Genomic DNA, 25,919 nt, shown 5'->3' with positions numbered 1-25,919 from the left:
CTGAAAAGTTTTTACTTGTATTCTATTTATGTTTATCAGCTTGACTAGCCTGTTCTATATTTTACTGACTGTCAGTGCATAAGCTCTCTCGACCATTTTTTCCCCGCCAGTGCCATGCAGCATGATTATTTGTCACATTTTTTATTAAATTCTATTTACAATGATTATAAAATACATAAATTATTACTTCAACTAGTGTGGCCCAGCGATATGCTAGACCCGTCTCCTTCCTGCTTTTTCATGGCGGCCCTCGCTAGTGCGCTGTACTTATTTGACAAGGCATCGTTTCTTTGAACTCCGTCACCGATTTTGTACATTCGGCTGAGGTTAGCGCACCCTGTCACAGAACCCAAATCGCAGCCTTTGCTTAGCATCTCAACGGCCTTGGTAGAGTCTTTTGATAGGCCGTATAGCCCGAGCAAATGACCTGTGCCAATTGTCGCACATGTATGTCCGATATCCTTGTCACAAGCCATCTGCAGGTACTTCAGTCCCTTGTCATAGTCAGTTTTGGAAAACTTTTTGTCAACATAGAGAATTCCAGCATTAGAGCATCCTTTCACATAACCATACTCGCAGGATTTTTCAAAGTACTCTGCACCCTCCTCAGGGTTGGCTTCTACACCTAAAATTGTGCAAGAATAATAGCTCATGTGGAAGGTTGGTGGTCGTAGATATAAATGCACATGGTATATGTTTGTCACTAAAAAAATCATAGGGTTTGATCGCATGTGCTAAATAAAAAGAAAAATTATGCACTGTCCTCAATGCTTATATGGTAGCACAGAGCAGTACGTTGACAGTATTATTGCGACTACCTCTCCTAATACACCCTAGTCAAAGTATAAAAAGCACATATTCATGCATGTATATCAATAGCTACAACTGGTAAATCTTTACAGCTATGAAAATGGATTACACGATGTCATGCGAGGGTGGCAAGCTTCAACGTAATAAGGCGAGACCAAGAGAATGTGCATATCAGAAGTAGACCTTGTCCATAACCACTCCTTCAATGTTACGCTATATCATATGTGTATGCCAATAACTACATAATTGTATTATTAACATTTGTACAAGGTGAGATTAGCTAAGAGTTTGCAACTTAACACTCCTCTCTTCAGATATTCATCCAACGATAATAAGCAGCTTGAGCATGCCTATTTTAAACGGGTAGCCCAGGCACCGTGTTATTCACTTTGTTACCATTGCTATATATATATATATATATAAATCTCAAAGTCTGTCTGTCTTTCATTCATGTGTCCAGTGATCGTGGTAATGTTTTAAGAACAAAAAATCCACTTCACACTGTAATTGCACTCAGGGCCTCCAGTTCTGCAGACAAGCATTCTATCCATTACATTATGCGTTCAACTGGGCATACAATGGTATAATTGTACACATGCTTATTACACCTGCCAATCTTCAATGCCAATTGCTTAAAATAGCACCCTTCAGCTAGTGTGCTTGAAGATCATGATTGCATGAAAGATCATGATTGCGTGAGAGATCATGATGCAATCATTTTTCTAACACGGTCTTGAGAAGGACAGACAACTCTTAGACTAAATTGAGACTAGCTTACATTGGGTAAAGAAACTTGGCCAGTTAAAAATAAAGTCTCTAATCAACAACTTGTTTGTTAGCTGTGTAACACCAGGCATTCATATAGTCATAGATAAGATAGTAAGGCTTATCATTAGGACTTATCATTACACTATAACATTAGGAGCTGCTATTTTAAACTCTAAAGGAAAAAAACTTGACCATTCAAGGAAAGGTCATTTCTATAAGCTAACAAAATCAATGCAATACTTGGCTTAAAAGACTGAATAATAGCCTGGCATCACTTGAGGGGCTGACTCTCATTGAGTAATCCGAATCTTTGAGATTTCTGATATAATGATCCAACCAAATGGACCGCAAACAAACCGTGTCTCCTTTTCAGCAAGGTGGTCACAACTATGGAGGGTGCAGGTTGCAGTGATTGAGGTAAAAATCTAAGTGAGTTATAGACAGATGCCGGCTATCAGTATTGTGCTCATGTTGGCATACAATTTGGACTGATTGATATTTAATACATAAATTCACAGATGATACGAAGTGTAAGACATTACGTTGACTTATGAAAGCATAGATATACATATTATCGATGTCTTCAATTACTATACTCATCTCTACACTGCTAAAAAGTATACTATGCTTTCAACTTCCAGGGTTTAACAGATGAACAAAGTTTCTACAAATGTAAAAAATCACCTGCATAAAACAACTTACATATGGTGTATATTCATAACAAAATTTATGAAATAAATTTTGCAGAGGCAAATGATTCATGTTTAATAAACCGTTACCTAGTAACAATGTACTAACAGCGAAGAGGTTAAGGAGCATGTCAGAACTACATGTACACATAGTACCTGATCTTCTGCTCTGAAATAGATGATGGTTCTAGTTATTTAGAATATTAACTCGTTAATAGAATAGATCTCAAACTATTTTACCTTTGCCGATGAGTCGTTGTCCTGCATACTTAAAACAGCTGTGGCCATACTTGTGCTCATCACAATTCTCTTTGAAAAGTTTGCTGCCTTTTTGTTCATCCTTCTTTAATGAGTTAAAAAAGTCAGCGAGTCGATGACAGCCTAAAACCAGCATATAAAGAACTTACCTTCAGGGATCAAATTTGATGCTATTTCTATTGACAACAATGAGTCAAACATTGTCGATCAGTTGAATGTGGTATACCTGTCAACTGTACACGCCTCACTTCAGTGTGTATTATCAATGATTGAAAACTCCCCAATGTGGGTTTTTTATATCATTGGTATTATACATGCTATTTGCACAAGAGATTTTACCTGCCTGTACATCGGCTAAATTCTGCATGCTAATAGCAGGTATCAAATTTATAAGGACAGCCTATACCTAGCATTCTTGCCTCGATTCACCTCTGTGCATGACAAACATTATCAAACAACTATCCCACTCCTGCAAACTTGATTGTAGGACATAATGCATTGCTACCCATCGCAGCTATCTCTAATGATGTGTTTGGAAGCTTGTGAATCCGCAAATTTAGTCAAGGTTGTTTGTAGAATGATTTTACCAAAAATGTCATGATGAAATTTGACGCATTTTACAGAACGAAACAAGAACACAGTTGATAACCAGTCAATCAAAATTTTAAAAAATATCTTGTTGTGGCCTATATTAACTTCAGACAAAATCACAGTAAACAAACATGAGTAATGAGCGGCTCCATTAGAAATTCAGTAATGTAGTAAATTATGATTCCATGAGTGCCTTGACTGTTATAGATAGACACTGAATAACAATAATCTCCATTAGAAATTTAATTTGAACATCACGATCTCTATGTTGACACATCTTTCACAAATAGTTACTTAATTGTAGGCAAAGCATATCTGTTGAGTAAAATAAACTTTGACACATATTGGTACTGCGCTATTTATACGAGAAAACGCTGTATCTTGCTGCAATTTACATTAATGGTGCTCCATTTTGCAGTTCAACTTCTCACAAAAGATGTTTCCCTACATTTAATGCACCTTACCAAGGCAAAAATATGTATGCAAGGAGAAACCCATCATGACATGACCCCAAACCATCATAATATAAAGCATCTTGTTCCCATACAATTCTGCTGCTAAATTTATTGACTATTTGCATTATTTTAGTCACTCTGAAAAGTAAATGGCAATAGACCAAATACAGCGAATTGAGCTCAGCGCACTGTGATCAGCCACTTGAACAACAATACTTTTTAAATTTGGCTAACTTTAATAAGTTAGCCTTGCCACACCTGAAGAGATACATCGCATATATACATTTTACTTGGTTAACTTACCTTACATAGTAAAAATGTGCGTACAATAAAAATATACGAAGGTATCATTACAGCATCACCAACACTATCACCAGCACAAAAACTCCTGCAAACAACTCTCCTGAGCTGGCTTAAATGGATTGCATAAGTCGGTGCACTATTTAATGCATGTATTTCGCAGCACTTGTGTACTTAATATGTACACATTTAACTACTTTATACCAGAGAGTAGGCTCAAACAGGAGAACTTTACTATCAAGTGATAGGTGAAGCTTTCCAGCCCGGTAGGCTAAAGAAGCAGAAGTGTAAATTTACAAAGCTTAATTTAATTTTAGCCACTGTGAATATTTTTCTCTGCATGTCCCTTTTCAAAACACAAAAGGTATAAACATTGTGATGTAAAATGGCACTATAACTTGTATCTAATTCATTTGCCAGCATCACCTAATTTCCTGTGACAATAGCTCTCATAGTAATCATTCAGAGCCAATTAAAAAAAATTTCTTTGTAGAAAGGACAACATACAAGTACACAATCTCAGGGAAAATTTTAACCAATTTTTTAAATAGCAAAAACTATCATCTGATGCTGTTATTTGTAGTTATCAGCTTTAGATTTGGGTAGAGACATCTAAATTGATAAATGCTACCTAGCAAAAACTATTAAGAAAGTGTCAACACGATAATAGTAACCATAATGTGCTAATTCTGTAAAAAAAACATATACGGTTAGATCAGCCAGTGAGAAAACAACGGTTTTCTTCTTCCTCACTGCTAAATTGATTCCTACTCGACGATATTAGGGTGTAGCTACAACAGCATTACATGATCAATTAAAACTTAGCTGATTATCTCACGTTGGCTTACACCTAAATATCCAATACTTTTAACCACTAAACAAATAACTAACCATGACATGTGAAGAATACCTACCGTCTGGTTCTTTTTCGTGAACGCATTGGTAAGTGTATTCCGTCTCAATGTTTTTTAGGTATGCTTGAACGTCTTCTTCTTTTGTTAAATCATAATCATCCATTAGTACAAATTAATTTATTGTTTATAAATTACGTCTACAACTAAAAATACAAATGACCACGGCAAATAATAAATATAATATTTATTAAAAGCTGCGCCGGTAAATTAAAGAAAATGATTTTGCTTTAGACCTAGCTGTGTAACTGCACGCCAAACTCTTATGATGGCGATGCATTTGCTCAGTCTGCAGACGTTCCGCGTGAAGAGGCTTATTTTATAGTTTGGCAGCCTTAGCTCTAAAGGACCTTTAGTATTGTCGTTGTCGACTTTAGGAAGTCTAACAGAACCACGTTATCGAGCTCATACACCTCGTGATTACATCGTTTTGTTTAAGTTTGGTTTTAGGAAAGTAACAATTTTTCATCATGTTAAAGCCAAAAGTGTTGACCCAAGTGCTAAATCAAGCAAACAGTGGAGGGGTTAAAAGTACATTGTAAGTGTAAACTCTGCACCGTAGACATTCTTTCACATCATTTTTACTCACAGCTCTGAAATCGTTTTTGAAATTGTTTTTTAAGATTTGAACAATGATGCAACTCCTCCAGAAAAACTATTAAATTGGGAAATGTGCATGGTTTGTATATTTTGAATCAAATGGGTGACTTGGTTGAGTGGCATGAATGGGTGTGTTATATAGATAGACAATTAAACGTGAGATATAAAAAGGTCTAGCAATTTAATTAACGTCATTGGAATAGGTACGTGTATGTAGCATATTTGTGGATATAACTAGGTTGCACTTTTACTTTTTAGATATCTGTATATATGTGAAATTTTTGCTGTTGTGAAGTTGAAGCTGTGATAAACGTATTAAAAATTAAACAACATAGCAAAGGTTGTTGTTATGTTATTTGTTCTATTACAAAAGCAGACAGTTGATAATATACCTTATGTCTGCGCTAGTTGTTTGCTGAGTCAAATTTTGTCAATTGTCTTAAGGTGTATTTTATATGGCTAATCTTCATGTCATGGAGAGGTACAGGTTTTGTCTGTAGACGGTAATGTAATTACAAGCGCAGTTGAATATACATGTATATAATTGAGAAACAGCCTCTGTCACCGCTATTTTTTGCTCTCATGTTTCCTTGCTTCTGACTCTATCTTTGCGATTTTCTTATTGGTGCATCAATATGTTTTAGTCGTCTTTTATATTTGTAAATGTCCAAGCCGCCACCCTTTTGTCAGTTCAGCTGCCACTATTTGGTGAATTTCTGTCTTTTTATTAACGATATTGTAACTTATGCAACAGCCACAGATTTATGATTATTGTACAGGTGCTACATACAATTACAATACATTGTACAAATTTGGTTGTGAAATGTAATAAAAAAATCAAATTGGTTATCTCTCACTTTTATTCTAATTGTTTTTTTTTTCCGATTTATCATTGTGTAGGTCGTACACAGCGGTAAAAATGATTATTTTTAAAATCAAGCTGATAATAGCATGGTTTTGGAAAACGCAGAATGTCAGTCAAAATAAATCACACTTTATTCACTAGAATCTAAAGCCACTTCATATACTGTAATCGGGAATCAGATTAAAACCAGCAATACGCAGTATAATTTAGACTGTAAAGAGATTGCATCCCATAAGTTATATAAATTATTATTGACGATTATGAATTACGTTTAGCCAAGCTTTTAGATGAGGTTAGCAATGAAATTCTTTTCACAGACTTCTTACTACAGAAGGTTCATTACTAGCATGCGCTGGATATGATGACCAGGAAATGCATGTCGCTGCTCTTGCTGGTAACATCTGGACATCTTACACAAAAAATGCTGAAGAACTTCTTGACAATGATCCCCTTGGAATGGTCATGATTCAGTGTATGGTGAGGATACTCCTGTCTAACGCATAAGCTTTTATAATGACTAGTTGATAATCTGTATTAATAAGTCCTACTCTGCCATTGTGTGTACGCGTGTCTGACTGTTTGTCCGTGTAAATACTATGTGTTTCCACATTTCTGTCAGATTTTGTTTGAACTTCCCATGGATATGCTCCGTGCCTTTCATCAGGTCGCCCAAAATATTTGGTTTCAAAACTCCATCTGGTTCCTGAGAACCTGACACTTAAACACCCATCTGCTGACTATCTGATTACAAATGAAAAAATTCCTGGGCATCACCAGACTTACTGCTAGTCATTTATAACACATTCATCAGCCCTTAGTATTTTTTATAGATATGACTGTATATAATGTTCAATTAGTTGAGATATGCAGGCTGGCTATTGTTAAGCACCGTGTGTAGTATGTCATTCTCAGTCCAGTCACTCACTGATCGATTGTAATTTCAACAGATGTTTGTCTCAACGTGTGAAGTAATTATTCTCTATGTGTGAAGCTGATGTGCGGTGTCAAGTTCTCTATTACGTAGTTTGGTACTACGGTACTTGAATGATATTAAACACCGCTTCATACATTCATTATTTTGTGCTAAAATCATGCAACCCAAAAAAACGAGTACAAGTAGTAGCCGCTGGGATAAAAAGGCAATGTTTTTCTTAAAATTCTATTGATAAATAGTTAAAAAATATGGGCAAAATTCTTTAGAAGAACTCTTTAAAAAGGCTCTGAAGTTGTCTAGTAATTGTCATAGGGATGCAAATAACAGTGATACAAAGAAAACAAAACCAGAAATGAGTGAAAATGGAGAGGTTGTCCTTGATAATTAAGGTAATATATAGTAACATTAAATATAACAGGAGATTTATATAAATAAGTCATGTTCATTCATAAAATGCACAGACCATACATTAGGCTAGCTTCTTGGTTCTATCAGGGCCTTAAGCAAGCTGTATTGTCAAAGCTACATCTCAATTTGCTTACCTTCAACTTAAAAGCAGTGTGACAATAAAAACACCTTTTATTTAGTGTTTTGTTAGTTATTTTGTTTCTTACATTATAATTTAGTTTTTGCAATTAGTTTTTCACAGTTTTCTGAAAAACATGTTTTAAATATTTTTTAAGTTTTTTTTGCGGTAAAATGAATCGAATAAAATATAATACACTCCTATAAGAATCTTTACCCCAACATACAACGATCTCGACATATGGAGCAAATTACTTGACATGTTTATGTTTGGCTGTACGAGCTATGACCATTGAATGTTTTCTCAACTAAGTTTATAATGCAGTTTTACGAGAGGGCTATAGGTATCAATGCGCTATCATCGTATGCACCTCATTTAAAGGAAATATAATTTATAACTAAGCTAGATTACTGTTTACACTGACAACAGATTTCATGTTTAAAAAAAGGTGACCATCAATAAACTGATATGTATTAACGTCGTGAAAAAGTTAATGTGAAATCAATTACAACTTTCAATTAATGATTCTAAGAACGAATAGAGGCACTTTCGAAAGAGGTCCTTATTAGGTCATGTTCAGGTGAAACAATCTGTTAACACTGTGTATAAGTTGAGTCTTCTATGTAGAATCACCAATTTTCAGGTCATTTGACGCATCAGTGTACTTGTAACTGGCTAAAATACACATGTATATGCATAGTTGATTATGTCTCGAGCAACTACTATATCGACCAGTTATTTGATGACACGAAAAACCTTGCCCTTCGTTGTTTACAAAATACTAGTCCGAGTTCATTAATGCTTCAAACGTTGAACTTTTTAGAAAGAAAAATCTTGCCCGCAGTATGTGCAGAAAAGTTCATTGTTACGTTTGCGCTGGCACCAATAACGCTTAGTGAAACTAGTACAAAATTTGACCTTGACCTACAAACTCTGCCCACACATTGCTAGAATATTCTACTTTTTTTAATTCCACAACTTCGTTAAATCAGTGATATTATTAGAGATTATCAAAGGAAATGCACGTAAAGGTAGAACTTTATCTGCCTTAGCAATGATTTAGCTTTATTCGACAGAAAAACTGAGAAATTCAGCTCCAAGTTTTTGCTCGTTCACTCTATATGTAAATTTCAGCTGCCGTTAATTCATTGGTCAACTGTCATATCAACAATGCACAATTCTTTTTGTCTGTCATCAATGACTGGTTAATAGCGTTGTTGTTTTCGGAGCCATTGCCAAATATGCATGTACATTTTAATCAGTTTCAAATGACCTTGAAATTTGGTGATTTCACGTATAGGACTGCTCAACAACACCTGGTGAACAGATTGTACCTGAACATGGACCAATAGGACCTTCAGCATTTTTGCACAAGTGATTGTATCGCTCAGTACTAGCTTTGGTATGACTTGCTTATTGCAAACGGTCTCTTCAGAACTAACCAAATAGGAGACTATAGCAAGATTATCTAATCTACATATTATAATACTTACACTTATAACCAGTTTGTAGTATGGAACATGGTGACATATCGCATTTGAATCTTTGTAAATCAACTAAGTGGGAGTTATTAGATGTTGCGAGTAATTGAAGCCAAGAGAGAACAACTCACAAAATAATTCACTTGTTCGTGTAATCTGAACATTATGAAATTGAGGAAATGTATAGGTCAAAAAATTGTGGCTCGTATTTGCAAAATACATGATAAATGTTTGTCTGCTTATTTCTACCTTAACATTGCTGCCCTTGATCTTCGTACTTGTACCAATAGCTGTATTATAAATGAACTGTTGTAGCCAGTTGGCTAAGCATTGTCACACGCGCTGCAACTTTTGGTTAACTTTTAGAATAGTTATGGTCTCAAGTCTGGAAGTTCCATTCCCTGTTTATTTATCAGGTTTTGTTTCACATCTGCTCACCCGTGTTAAGCTGTTTCTTATACACAATGTAGGCGAATCAAACTCGGTGCTATTACATCTACAGACAGACCCTTAGATCTGCTGCTTACTCCAGCTCTTATTTTAGTAACTCTCCGCCCAAGCTCCTAATCAGTGTACTGGCTAGGCCTCGCTAGATTGTTATTAGTCACACTAGATTGTGTCTCGGCGATCATTTCAACACTCAGTCTCAGGCCATTTTTAACACTTTGTAGTGTTTAGTTAGTGTGCAAAGGCAGTAGTGATGCTATCGTACTTGCAGGATGGGAAGGTAGCCATCACCAAGGTCGCTGATCTCCTCCTCTGTATATATGCAAATAAAGATGTTCAGCTCGGGTTGCTGCGAGCCAAGGTACTTGTTTTGTCTATATCTATCTGTTCCTGTTTATACTCCACATATTGCCTATAATTGACACTGATGTAATGCACTGCAGTAATGGTGATACTGATATCATTCTACTTGTATCAATGTGTATGCATGTTGTTGTAGGTGACAGCTTTGAGAGAGTATTTGAAGGATCCTTTAACACAAGTAGCTACTGCAGCTAAATAGAACTTTTTGTCTAGTCGATATGTAACAAGGTTATGTTTATGTCTAGCAAGATTATTAACTCAGTCTCCAGACAGCTTGACAGTTTAACCTTTATATAATGGGATTATTAAGTTTTTGAATATTTTCCATGTTTATGTTAATGAAAAGACAATGCAGTATATTGGTGCGTAGTCAAATCTCCTTAGACCATCCGTCATAAATATTTATTTTAACTAAATAATATAGATAATATCAAAATACAAAAATTTGATCTGGAAAGGAAGTGCTTGAGCGAGACATGGCAGCGTGTTAAAACACGCTATTAGACAGGCTAGTACACCGTAACATGCACTGAACAAGTAGAAATAGAGCTATGAGCAGCGGGTCCATTGCTAGAGGTAAGGCCGCAGACAGGAGAAAATTTATACTGGGATTTGTGGGAAGGCTGTCTGTTAGCTGGCGCACTGGCAATGGATAAGCTTTGGTCACTGACCATCTGTAGACATATTCTGGATATATCTACAACAGTGATGTAAGTGTAATTATAAGATATGGTATTAAAAGTTATGTTATGATATAGTACCAAGTCACCTTAATGCTGTCCATTCTCAGGTTAGAATTATAGGTTAGACTATAATTGAGGGCATATCATTGGCTAGTGGTGTTATTGAGGGCATATCATGGCCTAGTGGTGTTATCACAGAGAAATAGCTATAACGTAGAGTAATTAGAACCTTAATGAAAACAGTATTAAATCTTTCACTGTGCCAGCCTGTCAATTTATCTCCTGACTATTGCTTAGCAGGTAAAATTTTAAACACATTCATCAGGTTATGAATGAGCTAAATTTGTAGACAAGCAAAGCTATCTAAAAAACTTAGTTTAGTCACATATTTATGGCTATGTTTGTGAAATTCAAATAAGCATCCATACCTTGCTTAAGGCTATTTCGGAATCATCAGAGCAGTTTTGCAGATCTATAGAAGGCTGTAAAGTCCTTAGGTAAAGAGCGGATAACTTCTTGTGCTTTTCACTACTAGTAAAAAGCGAAGCGCAGAGAGCTTCAGATATAACAGTGGCGCATTTGAATCCTCGTTGGATAACTCTGCAAGACATTGAATGTGATCCATTTGACAAACGCACTGACACAAAAACTAAAATATAAATGATAAAAACGGCTGTATATGCCAGTACGGTTATGGAGTTATCTAAGAATCTACACAATTTTTATGATCTGTCATGAACATTATGTCCTTGATAAGTAAGCCACAAATTCTGTATCATTAGAATGCAAATAGCCTTTGTCAATGTATAATATCAACAGCCCCACACAAGAAATTACTTTAGCATTTGCTATAACAAGCCAACAACAGACATACAATAAATAGAGATAAGCGCCTTCGGTTAACTGCTATTGCTATTTGTGTAGTCATTTGCTTTCCACCAATATACTTTACCCATAGAATTACTATATTATTGTTAAGAAAGACTCGCGGTAGAGTTTTAGTAATATTTTTGTATCTACGATGATGAACGACAAGGTTTTTTGCCAAAAATGTGTTTTTTTTATATTCGTCACCACATTCATCACCTGCTCATCATCATTTGTGCATTAGAAAATAACAGATTAGCTTATGCAGTTCCGAATGCAATTTATTGAGTTTGATGACAGGTTTTGAAGCCATTGGAGATCAATCTATCATTAGAATTGTATTCATAAGATTGTTGATGAGCTCATCCCTGATCAATGTTTTTAAAGTTTTGCATAAATATAAGCTACAGGGAAATACTAATTGTTCAACATTATATCTCACCTCACATGCTGGTTGGTTCAACATTATGTCTCACTTTCTGATTGTTTCAACATTATGTCTCACTTTCTGATTGTTTCAACATTATGTCTCACTTTCTGATTGTTTCAACATTATGTCTCACTTTCTGATTGGTTCAACATTATGTCTCACTTTCTGATTGGTTCACCATTATGTCTCACTTTCTGATTGGTTCACCATTATGTCTCACTTTCTGATTGTTTCAACATTATGTCTCACTTTCTGATTGTTTCAATATTATGTCTCACTTTCTGATTGTTTCAACATTATGTCTCACTTTCTGATTGTTTCAACATTATGTCACACTTTCTGATTGTTTCAACATTATGTCTCACTTTCTGATTGGTTCAACATTATGTCACACTTTCTGATTGTTTCAACATTATGTCTCACTTTCTGATTGGTTCAATATTATGTCTCACTTTCTGATTGTTTCAATATTATGTCTCACTTTCTGATTGTTTCAACATTATGTCTCACTATGATTGTTTCAACATTATGTCTCACTTTCTGATTGGTTCAATATTATGTCTCACTTTCTGATTGTTTCAACATTATGTCTCACTTTCTGATTGTTTCAACATTATGTCTCACTTTCTGATTGTTTCAACATTATGTCTCACTTTCTGATTGGTTCAACATTATGTCTCACTTTCTGATTGGTTCAACATTATGTCTCACTTTCTGATTGTTTCACCATTATGTCTCACTTTCTGATTGTTTCAACATTATGTCTCACTTTCTGATTGTTTCAACATTATGTCTCACTTTCTGATTGTTTCACCATTATGTCTCACTTTCTGATTGTTTCAACATTATGTCTCACTTTCTGATTGTTTCAACATTATGTCTCACTTTCTGATTGTTTCAACATTATGTCTCACTTTCTGATTGTTTCACCATTATGTCTCACTTTCTGATTGTTTCAACATTATGTCTCACTTTCTGATTGTTTCAACATTATGTCTCACTTTCTGATTGTTTCAACATTATGTCTCACTTTCTGATTGGTTCAACATTATGTCTCACTTTCTGATTGTTTCAACATTATGTCTCACTTTCTGATTGGTTCAACATTATGTCTCACTTTCTGATTGTTTCAACATTATGTCTCACTTTCTGATTGTTTCACCATTATGTCTCACTTTCTGATTGTTTCACCATTATGTCTCACTTTCTGATTGTTTCAACATTATGTCTCACTTTCTGATTGTTTCAACATTATGTCTCACTTTCTGATTGTTTCACCATTATGTCTCACTTTCTGATTGTTTCACCATTATGTCTCACTTTCTGATTGTTTCAACATTATGTCTCACTTTCTGATTGTTTCAACATTATGTCTCACTTTCTGATTGGTTCAATATTATGTCTCACTTTATGATTGTTTCAACATTGTCTCACTTTCTGATTGGTTCAATATTATGTCTCACTTTCTGATTGGTTCAATATTAAGGCTCACACTGTGATTGGTTCAGCATTAAGGTATGGCCAAATGTAAGGAATTATTCGTGAATCTGACCGAATTCACGAAATTCACAGATTTATTCGGCCGAATGTCACAGTATTATCTGAGCTGTGCATGCACACCAAACTCGTCGACGAAACTCTTAATTGGCTAAACAATTTTTATTTTAGCGAGCACGATTCTAGCAGCTTTCGCAGTTGGTGTAGTCCAAGACACGTACCACGACACACAATAAAAGTACGAGTACAATTCAACATAACAGACACGATAAAACTGCTTAAGTTGCGCTATTGTTGGTTAGCGAGCATGATTCAAACAGCTTTTAAAATTTACGTAGTTCGAAGCACATAAAGCAACACGTAAGAAAAATATCACGGCAATTCACCATAGTAAATGCAATGAAACTGACTTGATTGCGCTAAAGATGGCAACTCTTTCTACCACGGAACTTTTGCTGCTAAAAAGAAAATTGTTATTATTAAAAAAGAAACGAATCGTAGCCATAGTGTTCGAACGATAAAAACCAACAATAGCGCAATCTAAGCAGTTGCATCGTATGTACTATGTTGAATTGCACTTGTACTTTTATTGTGTGTCGCCATACTGTCTTGGACTATACTAATTGCAAAAGCTGCTAGAATCGTGCTAGCTAATAACTCGTTTAGCCAATTAAAAGCGTTCGTCGACGAATTCGGTGTGCATGCACAGCTCAGACAATTCTGTTCATTTCGTGATTTTGGTCAGATTGAATGAATAGTTCGTTACGTGTGGCCGTACCTTTATACCTCATGCTCAATTGCACAATGTTGTGTCTCACATACTCATTGGTTCAACATTATACCACACATGCAAATTGGTTAGATATTACATCTCTCGTTCTGATTGGTTCAACATTATGTGTCATATGCTGATTGGTTTGGCGTTACGTCTCACATTTGGATTCATTCAACATTATACCTCATGCTCAATAGTTTGACATTGTCCCTTTGTGCTCAGTAGTTTGGTTTGATATTACATCTCACACTGATTCAATGGTACATTTCAGATTGGTTTGAAATTGTACCCCACACGCTGATTAGCTTATAATTTACTATGTTGGTCTTTTATGAAGTTGTTTAACACCTCAAAGATAATGGAAATTAAACCAATGCAATAACAGAGCTGAAAATAGTATGATTTGAAGGTTGCAAACATTTTCTCACTCACTATGCATTCAATTTGCTGGGCTGCTTAAATATGATGTATCTGACTCAGTCTTTCCATTTAGAGTTTATTGGTTAACTCTGAGCTCATTATTCCTAATATAGATCAGAAGCTCTGACTTTTCTAGGAGTGACAATATACATACCTACAAGAACTCTCTTTCATTGGTTCAAAGCACTTCCTCAGGTTGGCCGCTATGCTGTTATAGCACTGGCGGTTATCATATATTTCTGCAACACCAATAATATCAATATTTATTTGCCTTTTCATTAACAAATATTAGCACGGAAAACTGACATCACACTGACATGTAGGAATATGGAAAGCAGGCTAGATCTGAGGAAGTCCTTCCTTACAGCCATTCATCACATTCAGTAACATAAAATCCTTTAATCAGATACGGCATGACTAATACTGTATTAGAATTAATTACAGTTGCATAAAATTAGCAAAAAAATGCCTTGAATGTTTTTAAAAGGTGCTAGTACCCTACACTCCTACAAAATGAAATACATTATAATTTCTTCTAAGGAATTTGACCAATCATGACTGAAGAACTACGCGAGCATTTTCCGCTGCCAGGGTCATAATAACGCTATCTCAACAATACACAGCATTGGCATCAGATGATTTATGCCAAATCATCACATAACTTTCTAGGCTGTCTGCATTCTAGTCTTATAATTATTGCACTTATTTAGGGCTCAAGACCTTGAGCTTACTGAATCATCTGTAATCAGGTCGGAACATACATGCTCATTCGACATTCTCACAAGCTAAATACACATGCATTCGCGTATATGTTCAGTATTTGTGCCAGGGTACTGCACACCATCAGCTCTTTCCACAAGGCATTAGATACTTTTGAAAAACAATGGTGTGTTTTACATTCAACAATGCAAGATTATTGTTCAGCAAGCTTCTGTTGTGTTACAAGATACTACCTGGCATTAGCTTGGCAAAAGGTCGATGAGAAAACAACTCTGGATTGATCTAGTCTTTTCTTTTACTAATTTGGTAAATAGCCTGGGGCAATGTTTGATTTGTCTCATTATAGTCTTGACAAAGCGGAATCATTCCTTTCAAACATTACCTATAGAGTTATTGTGTCAGAGCCTTTTTCAGTATGCTTGCTATTCCTTTGTAAAAACGATTTAATAAGAACGTACTCAATACGTACTTATTAATTTAAATTAATATTACAGAAAGATGCACAAAATCAGAATGCAGTAATAAAATATAATAAGACTTCCATAGAAAATTAAATTCCTTGTATTTCATAACTGTGTAGTACACTGACTGTGATCCCCACTGTGTACAGGGGTGATCACTCTGTGTTTGCATAGTAATCACCACTGATTACTCTGTGGTAATTACAAGTTCTGCAAGTTTCTTATAGTAACTCATAGCCTCCACAGTCTACAAATCAGAGCTCACGCCTATTTCTGTACATCATGTTCATAAACCAGCCAAGAGTGATTACAGAGTGAGTGCAACCATCTGTTCAAAAGTTCTATATCAAGTGAAAACGGCACTTGATATCTTTGTCCTAGCTATCAGAAAATTAAGTGAATGTAATAATATAAATAAAATTATTATTTATAAAATAATATTTAAGGACATACCGTCTAAAACATTTTCGGTGCTGCAGAACGAGGCCACTGTTGCGAGATAGCGGAACTTTTCACTCTTCAAGATTTCAAGCCTCTCACTGTATGTGCAGGACCTTTGCAGAACACCTAAACACTTCTTGCTTTTCCTAAATCTCCTATGAGAATAATTTTACAATCGTGCACACTTTTGGAAGTATTACTCAAAGGTCTTGCATACAAGCTTAACAGCACTTTTATTGCCTTTCTTATCAGTGATGACAGACTCAATGTACTGCTGCCTTCTACTCAACCCTTGCTGCTGTCAGCACTTAGAGCAGCTTTGCAGTTTCAATAGGTCTGCTGTTGGGTAAAAGTGAAGCACAGTGCTCATGCCGATCAAATACACACTTTTTTGGAAACATCAAAATGAAGCTAGCTAAAACATTCTTGTAGAGGTAACAGTTGAATAGAAAATTTAGTTATCTAAGGGGTCCCATTCAAAGCACTGGTGTGGAACACGAATCAAACATACATGTAAGACATGCTGTTCGGGAATGACCAACTTGTCATAAATATACCATTGAACAGATAACACTTTAACAAATAATTATGTCGCACCAGAGTAACTAGCGTATACTTGGTTCAAAATCAATTTTCTCAGTTAAATGGCACTTGGGTTTAGAACTATATCGGTAGAAGTAAAATAAACCATAACAGAGGCTACACCAAGGGAGCCAAATAAGATCATTAAGGAAATAAATCAGAGGCAAGTGGAAACCGCACTAGGCTGAGCGCAGCAATGAAGGACAAGGAGGAATCTAGATGCAAGGACAAAGTAACTCGATGAAGAAGTTTGATTCGACCTTGCGTAAAATTATCCTGTTTGTTATGTTAACTTATTTAAGCTTCACTGCTTTTTCAAGTAGAGCTGTAAGAAAAATGTGATTGCTGATGTTATTGATACTATCTTAGGGAGATACATTGTAGGTGTGCGCTACTTCTATAGTTTTACAAAGTCTACTGACTGTACTGGACATTGATAAACCTGGTCAGTTGAATATAAAAATGACTTACAAGAATTTATAAGCTATTAACTAAAAAATATTCATCATTAATCATTTTAATTAGTAAAAATTAAAAAAATCAATTTTATAAAGTTAAACAATGCTGATCAAAACTTCTGCAGCGAACACATACCTACATAGATGACACATCTGCTCGTTGATTAGAGGGCTGCATGTGTCAGTTGTGCTGCCGTGGACTCCTGCTGCCGCAAAATGCAGTGACTCTATCTCATCGTTTAAACAGGACGAAGTTGAATTTGTAGCATCCTCACAGCTTAGACGCTTTTGCTGTTGTTTGAAGAATGGAGCTAATGTTCTTGTTGTTCCACACGTCACCAACAATACATCCACCAGAAAACCAATGAAGAGAGCATTAGGTGCCATGGCTGATGGTCCAACTAACGTCACTGGTTAGAAGACCATGCTGCCTCTCTTTGACGTTTTTACATTACAGCTTCCAGTCTACCCAACTGTTTATTGTAGCTCGTTTCTTCCTCAGAAAATTGTTTGTACTGTAGACAACTCACAACTGGGTCCTCCTTGCACCATCACAGGCATACCAAGTGATTAGTTAATGCTACCCATCAATCTGCAGGTAATGGGAAATTATTGGGTGTCACGTGATAGTTGACAGGTTTCACGCAGCGCCACTCCTCTTATGCATTATAAGCATGTAGCACAATCAAACTACAGCAATGAGCTTTATTAACAGAAACGCTAAAGCTAGATAAGACACACATTTACTACATATTCAACGGTATTTTGTCTTTTCAACAACTACATAACAAAGATGTATGTTTATTGCTGAAAAGATTTATAATGGCACGCCAATTGACAGCTACACTCTATGCTGTAACACCTTCTGGTCACGCATGGTGATGAACAGAACAATTAGCTGCTATGCTGTTATTTGGAGTCATCAGTAGAGTCTAGAGTGGCATGGGGGACTACTCCTAGTCATGATGTCAAAAAGCCTGAACCACAGCATTTAAAAGATTTGTCTGGCACTAAAGTTCAGAGTGCACAAGCTGTAAAACAGAATTGCTTGCCATAATATCATAGAAATGGTGCAACGCATCAAGGTACTGAACGATATATTTCAAGAGAGGATTGAAGTGGTGTAATCACTATGCATGACCGGATGTCCGAAGCAGAGACTTCCGGAAAAGTTTAAGTTATAGACATTTTACGTTATAGGAAGAGGAAAATACATGTAAATTGCCTGATCCATACAAATATCTTCCCAAACTCACATCTTTGGTCCTTCAAAAATAAAAATGACTAAACTTAACTTTTTAATCTAATGACTGTACTGTAACCGTAGTATTTTTGTTTGTATTGACAATTTTTTTCTTTTTCTTATCATTTTTGCTCAATTCATGATCCATGATAGAGGTAATTTTACGATGAGTTACGGAGAACGCACCCCTTCAATGTTGAGTTTTCTTTTATTCTAAACAGCAAAGTCCATTTTGCAAAACGAAAACGGCAAAAAGTACTTTGTTAGAATAAAGTAAAACAAAAATACAATCTTACTATAATAAGAGCAGTGACTATCTGTTCATCTGTTTCAAGGTTATGATAAAAGATAGTTTTCAACAATACTCCAACTCATGACAGTCAGATCGGTAAATCGAGAAAAACTTTGTTATTACCCGAGCATTCAGCTGACTCACTTGAACCCATGGAGATAATTTATGCATGCTCATTTGATGCCCTGGTAAGAATGCTATTAGTCAGCCAGTGTGAAGCTAGCTGGCTTGGAATCTCTGACATGAATATTTGACCATCCAACTATCTAAATACTAATTTGATGAAGTAGTCGGCTCCTGCCTTTTTGCTGTATTCAATGATTATATAAACCACATGCTGGCAATGTTCAGCAGGTGTCATTTCATGAAATCACTCATCTGATGAAAGTACCACCATTGAGAGAGCACCTACTTCATGGATAATATAAAGTTAAAAATTAACACCAATGAAAAGAAAACAGTCTGCTTTCACCCATTTCAAATCAACAAACTCAGAAAGCAACAATACATATGCTTAGATGGAGCTGCTGTAATCATAACATGTAATGCTCATTTGCCTTTGTAGCTGGAATCTTTACTAAAACAGACGTGTCCGTCTATCTGAAGCCAATCAAAGGTTATGAAAAAAGATTACTTTCAACATGATTTGAACTTGCGCCTTCCAACTTGGTAGTCCTGCATTCTCCCAACTGTGCCAAGGGACCACCTATCCATATTTTAGAATAGTTTTACAGTGAGTTATCACCCCTGACAACCTCTCACCCCACATCGGACTTCCAGGTATGAGTATTATTAATACAACACAAAAATGATAGAAAGCTCAACCAACTTGTTGATCAAAGTACAGTGAGCCAGTCCAAGACAGCCATGAGATCTGCTGTCATCAGCTCCATTGGCCTATGACTCCATATATAGATAATTCTTTAATTAGGCATCATATTGTATACAGTATATAGTCATGAACTTGGGAAGCACACAAATCACCTAACAGAAGTAATTATGACACATACTCTATGTAACTAACACACATTTAGGTGCTTTAATACACAGCAAGAACACACAATAATTTATGAATATAAATTTCAGCGTTTGTTTGTTGTTCGTGTGTCCAGTCATAGCAATAAATTATAGAAACGAAAACTTCGCTTTGCATTGAAGTTCTACAAAGTTCTACTATACATTACGCTTTCAACTGGTGACAATATGACATAATTGTCCGCAACAAACTTATTACACCTGCTAATCTTTAATGCTGATTGGTTGAAATAATACACCTCACGCGAGAAATCAGGAAGAAATCTTTTTTGGGCAGCTCTTATTATATTAAAGATTTATACTAGTCTAAGTTACTCAATTTTATTGGGTAAAGAAACTTAGCCAATTGAAAATAAATTTTTTGAGTCAAAACTTTTTTATTATCCGAGCAACGCCAGACATTAAACTACTATTGTATATACTACTAACATAGAGAACATTCTAACGCATTTATTTTTATCTGCAATGATGTGTCATAATTTTTTTCTTAAGCCCAAGCAGTGGGAGAAAGCAAACACCAAATGACATAGAAATAGTGATCGATGTAGAAGTGTTTAACCCTAACAGATGTAGATGTTTGTTTCTCTGACATAATAGTTCATTACCGCTTATTAAGATCAATAATCTTACATTTACACCAATTACTCACACAGTAGATCAGGAAAACAGTCCAAATCCAAGCTGTTGGTCGACCTAGTCACACTAGCCTATGATACACAATGATATCTTGTTGCAAAAGGTGATGCTTTGTAATTGCAGGTCATGCCTAACCTACATATTAGCGTAAATTGAAAGGGATAAAATATCTATGGTTATTGATAGTCAATTATAACAGCAATAACCATCAACGTGCTAGAGTTGCTTCACTTCCTACCAAGTAGATATTTTGACAACCTTTTGTAATAACATCAGCCATTGTTATACACAAACTCTAAAAAGAGTTAAATTTCAGTATATGTATTCGTTTTTCATCGTAACCAAGATCAGAGCTGCACTTTGTTCACTGACTATAGACTCGGCGTGTCGACATGGCAGAGTAGAAAGCATGAAAGTCGCCAACTCTTTGAGTTTATGAAAAAGCGTGAAACTAATTGTGTTCAGGTAGGATTCTCTCACTTCCCAGCATATTAACCCTTTCGTGCCAAAGACACATTTATGCGTTTTCTAGGGTTGAGTGCCATAGACGCATAATTGCGACTTTCCCAGCAATTGTGTAGTAACTTTATTTTATTATTCATTAGCAACATAACCCACGGTTTTAGGACTTTCAAGATATTGACAACGTTGTCCGAGGATATCTTAATAAAATTCGCCTAAAATAATGAAGCAATTTTAAACTTTTGTTTGAGAACTACTGACCTAAAAACAAACAATTTTTTTGTGAATTCATTAAGTACCAGAAGTCAGAAAACAGGTAATTACTTATGTTGATGATGTTATAGCTTATTCAGATTTAGATTTTTGTGATTATACAAATAATTAAAGTAGCAACAGATACTCTGATAGTGGTGAAAGTAATAGTTTTGTAAGAGTAAGTAACATTGTGGAGGATCGTCTTAGCTTCATAGCGATCGCTTCACATGGCTTTATCATCACACAAAGTATAGATACATTGAATTTTTTGCATAGCAGTGTTAGTTAAAATGTTGGCAAAATAAAATATGTTACAAAAAGTGTTCTAGATGGAGTTTGAAATTGAAAAAATGTTGTATACATATCATGAAGCAATATCGACAATTTTCAGTGAGATGGCTGGCCCTAGGCCAATAGCTAAATTTGTACATGGATGGCAGTGAAGTTGAACAAGCCTTTGGCAGCAGGCTTATAGGAGAGGGAAATAGCTGTTAAAATCAATACCTGAGCAGCTTTCATTTGAAAGGAAACTCCAAGTTGATCGAAAGAGATTTTTAAAACCTCATTTCCCACCTGTTTTTCTACTGATCCAATGAGAAACGGGAAACCTCAACTCTCTAAAACCTGCTGTTCTACTGACCTGATAAGATACCAAAGACCCCATTGCGTACCTGTGTTTCTACTGATCAAATGAAATGCTGAAGATCTCAATGCCAACCTGTTTCCCTGCTAATCAAATGAGATACTGTAGACCTCAATGCCTACATGCTCTTCTACTGATGAGATATTGAAGACCTCATTGCTTACCTACTTTTTACTGATCTGATGGAATACCAAAGATATAATTGCCAACTTGATGAGATACTGTGAGCTCAGTGCTTACCTGCATTTTCTACTGCGATCTGATGAGATACTACAGAGCTCATTGTCAATATGCATTTTACTGCTCTGATAAGACACTGAAAAGATCATCGCCTATGCACATCATTGCCCAATCTGAAGATACATGCGCAGACTGGACAGTTGAGAAATGCCTGGCGGCACGTGGAATAAAAGAACCCCTATGAATATACCGCATAACTTGACTGAAAGCTTTTCACTATGCAGACCAATAAGTGTCTGATTATTTCTTTCTTCCAGCATGAAAATGGGACAAACACTATTGAGCTCAGCCCTACATATTTTTATATTATTTCCACCAACTGATGTTATCATTTTCTTGGTAGGACAGCAGAGTGATGAAGCAAACACAAGCAGACAAAAAATTGCGATTAAAGATATTTATTAATACAAGTTAAACAGCGTGCCAGGGACGTTGAGACAGGTTAGACAGCAGGCAGTTTACAGTTTTTAAAAAATAGATCGTTTAAGAAACTTGCAGTTTATTAGCTCTTGAAAGTATTCCAAATTTATCAGTTCCACGGTTACATTTCTATGTCGACCTCACTGTCATTAGACGACAACAATTTTGCTCCCTCGAATGCGTATATATTTAGATTAAAATAAAACAGGAAATGGTAAAAAATTGTTGAAAAAATTTGAGAACTTTCCTCAGATTTACGTATGATTTTTATTATTTGCTGTTTTATTGAAATCTGCGAATATTTTTGGGAAGAGCCAAACAGTTGTTGTCCAATGGATATGAAGTTAATATAGAAATGGAGATGGAACTAAATTTGAAAAGTTTTGAAACAATTTCATAACAATTTTTGTAGTAATCTATGTGTGTGTAATACTTTTTTATCCTCGAAAGTCGAGCCTCTTGTTTGCATTCTGCTAAAATGTTATCATGTTGTGAAGAATATGAGAAACTTTTATATTGAGTTGAGACAAAAAATTTAATTTCACTTCATACCATCATTTCAGTGTTTGTTGAAGCATAATAAATACCCGAATATTGAAAAATGCTGTTTCATTGCTAACAGCTCAAGGAGACATATTTGTTTGACCAATTTTGTTTTTGTTGTGTTTGTATGGTGATGAAGTTGCTTTTCCATTTCATAAAACAAGTAGCTTCTTAAGTAATAGGTATAGTTATTATAATTGATTGTTACCTCACAAGCAACTATGACATCATGAACAATATAATGCAGAGCTTAACGAAATTACTTAAAGTGAATGCTGGTGGTACTGGTAAGCGTTTGGAATATTTTTGTGGACTACTCGTGATCAAAACAAAGATTATTGGATTAAAAAATGGATAATATTGGTTCAACACATAGTCGTGATGGGAGTGCTGTGAAGGAAACTACCAGAAACCATCAGGCTAGTGATAAAGTGAGAAAAGATATATTACCATTGTTACTGGCCGACAAAGAAACGATAGATTTAACAAAGGGCGAGGAACCAGAAATGACATCGCTGCATTTAGCTGGACATAAGCATACATTCATTAGAATGCAGCCGCAACAAGAAAAACAAAGCAGTGTATCATTAGTAAGAGGAAAACATATATGCAACGGTGTTGGGAAAAAGCCTCTGGGTGTTCACTTGTGCGCGACTGCAATAGAGAGAGCTAAAAAACAAAAGGACAATATTGAATTCACTAAAAACATGGCAGTTGCGTTACACATCGGAACTCGATTGCCACAATTTCCAAACAAGCCATCAAATAACATATCTGCCTTAAATCTCACCAAGCCACCTCTAGTACCAGTTTCACAACCGCTACTTTGCAATCGAAACAAAAATGGCCACGAACCAACTTCTTCAAACTTCAGTAAGCATTTTTCAGAGCACCAATCTGAAGAGAGCATACTCGGGGCTATATTTGTCAACAACCTTCTGCAGCAATCGATAGCGGAGTATCAGAAGATACGATCAAATCCGTATTCTCATCATGCTGCCCAATATCGAAATGGAATGGTAAACCACCCTCCACGAATAATCCACTCTTCTCCAACTATACCTATGGCTCATGTACGAAACCGCTGTCATAATCATCAACGACATGTGTCATCAAGCTCGACAGGCCCTTGGAGTGGTTCAGCCATCACCCACTCCGTCACTTCTACATTTACCGCCCCTAGTGTTAGCTCAGTTGTAGCAGCACCACTCAGTAACAACAGGTATGAATAGATACTCGGAAATTGTGTTCAACAACTAGTTAAACTGTTACTAAATCTCTATACTACCTTCCATGAGTAAGAACTGAAATAGGAAATCTTGTGAGTTTTTTGAGTTCTGGTTATTATGAAACATACATAGTAACTTAGCAGAATTATTTGAACAATGTTTGACTATCATATTCTCAGGGCCAACAATGCAAAGTACATACTTGGAGGTATTGTTAGTAAACGATTGTTGAATAACAATATTGAATCTAGCTGAGAGCCACATTCGAATTTTCAGTTGGGATCATTCTTAATATATTACTTTCTAGAAGCGAACCTAAGGAGAAAAGGAAACAGGATGTCATCCACCACATATCTTCCGCCTATCAGACTGTAGAAATGCAACAAACTGACAGCAAAGAGATAACAGGAGGTGCAAATAGAATCCTCAAAAAACCAGCCACTACTAGACGACGAAAGTTGGGATCTAATGCTAAGGTAACCAAAGAAACAAAGAGCATCGAGGAAACGGAATCATCAGGGTGCCAACCTAGTAGCTGTGCAACTGCTTCAACAAGACAAGCCAATTACACACCGGCATCAACCCCACAGCCGCACGTGTCATTAGTAAAGCTTCCTGATGTTGTAGCTGATGAAGAGAGACAAGACGATTCGGTGATTCCTAAATGCTGTGTCATAGCAAGCCAGTCCACAGCTAAAACATCTAATGAGGTGAGTACAGGTTCAGCCATAGCTCAACCTCCCGAACAGGCAGCCAAACGCAAGTGTTTAAAAAGAATGGTTACATTTGCGGAAGAAACACAGGACGAGAGAGAAGCAAAGCAACACAAATCTCAATACTTGTGGAAAAACGCAAATTTAATCAAAAAACAAAGAATTGGTTACCCAAAACGAAATGCAAGGTCAACCTATCGCTCAATGGTATCACGGAAATTGTCTTTGCAAGAGAACCATGGTTTTAGAATTGGCACTATTCCAGCAAGCCTCCATCAAATACCCGGAGAGCATTACCTTATGCCTCTAATGAGCAGACTACCAGTGGCCGGTATCATGGCAGCACCTATGCAAGCCGCATCTTCCGCAGCTCTGACTTTCCAACACAATTGCCGGTCCTATAGGTGCCAGAGTGTAACACAAGGGTCAGCAATTCTTGGGGTTGTACGGAGCTGCAGAATATGCCAGTGCAACTACAGCATTGTCTGTGAAAATATTAGCAGTGGTGCTTGCACCATGAACCTCAACAACATCGAGTGCCCAAAATGTTGGAATGCCAACGCGTGCTACTGCGGGCGAGCATTCTCAGATCGGTATGTGGGAAAAAGAGATCCATGACAGCGATGACAAAGATACTGTCCAACCAGATATCTACATAGCTTGAACAGGACTTTCAGAAACATTTACATATACAATGTTAGTTCATAATAAAATACATAATTATTATTATATCAGCCATGATACATTATAACAGCAATCCACCGTGAAATGATTTTTAGTTGATAAATGTAAGTGTGACCGCAGTAAATCCTTAGGATACAGAAGTGCATTGAGATGTCGAAGGTATGCTAATCAACTAGAACAAGGATCACAGAA

General features: G+C 36.0%; 3 protein-coding genes across 3 annotated transcripts; 1 reads left to right on the top strand and 2 right to left on the bottom strand.

Annotated features, from left to right (window-relative positions):
- Window positions 1–21: 21 nt before the first annotated feature.
- LOC137397388 (cytochrome c oxidase assembly factor 7B-like) lies at window positions 22–5,031 on the bottom strand. The gene is made up of 3 exons (XM_068083680.1): window positions 4,786–5,031; window positions 2,508–2,648; window positions 22–625 (listed from the first exon to the last, which is right to left on the bottom strand). The coding sequence occupies exons 1-3, from the start codon at window positions 4,886–4,888 to the stop codon at window positions 189–191; spliced, it is 681 nt and encodes a 226-aa protein (XP_067939781.1). The 5' UTR covers window positions 4,889–5,031; the 3' UTR covers window positions 22–188.
- A 134-nt stretch (window positions 5,032–5,165) lies between these two features.
- On the top strand, window positions 5,166–10,445 carry LOC137403781 (ragulator complex protein LAMTOR2-like). Its single transcript, XM_068089825.1, has 4 exons — window positions 5,166–5,320; window positions 6,565–6,724; window positions 9,907–9,996; window positions 10,135–10,445. Exons 1-4 carry the CDS (start codon window positions 5,253–5,255, stop codon window positions 10,195–10,197), a joined length of 381 nt encoding a protein of 126 aa, XP_067945926.1. The 5' UTR covers window positions 5,166–5,252; the 3' UTR covers window positions 10,198–10,445.
- Window positions 10,446–10,465: 20 nt separating this feature from the next.
- LOC137403772 (uncharacterized) lies at window positions 10,466–17,906 on the bottom strand. The gene is made up of 5 exons (XM_068089812.1): window positions 17,469–17,906; window positions 16,305–16,447; window positions 14,825–14,909; window positions 11,110–11,281; window positions 10,466–10,695 (listed from the first exon to the last, which is right to left on the bottom strand). The coding sequence occupies exons 1-5, from the start codon at window positions 17,717–17,719 to the stop codon at window positions 10,486–10,488; spliced, it is 861 nt and encodes a 286-aa protein (XP_067945913.1). The 5' UTR covers window positions 17,720–17,906; the 3' UTR covers window positions 10,466–10,485.
- Window positions 17,907–25,919: the final 8,013 nt, after the last annotated feature.

The sequence above is a fragment of the Watersipora subatra genome, chromosome 1 (genome assembly GCF_963576615.1).
Source record: "Watersipora subatra chromosome 1, tzWatSuba1.1, whole genome shotgun sequence".
Lineage (NCBI taxonomy): Eukaryota > Metazoa > Bryozoa > Gymnolaemata > Cheilostomatida > Watersiporidae > Watersipora > Watersipora subatra.
Note: the sequence above shows the minus strand (reverse complement) of the source record. Positions and strands in the feature narration are given on the sequence as shown.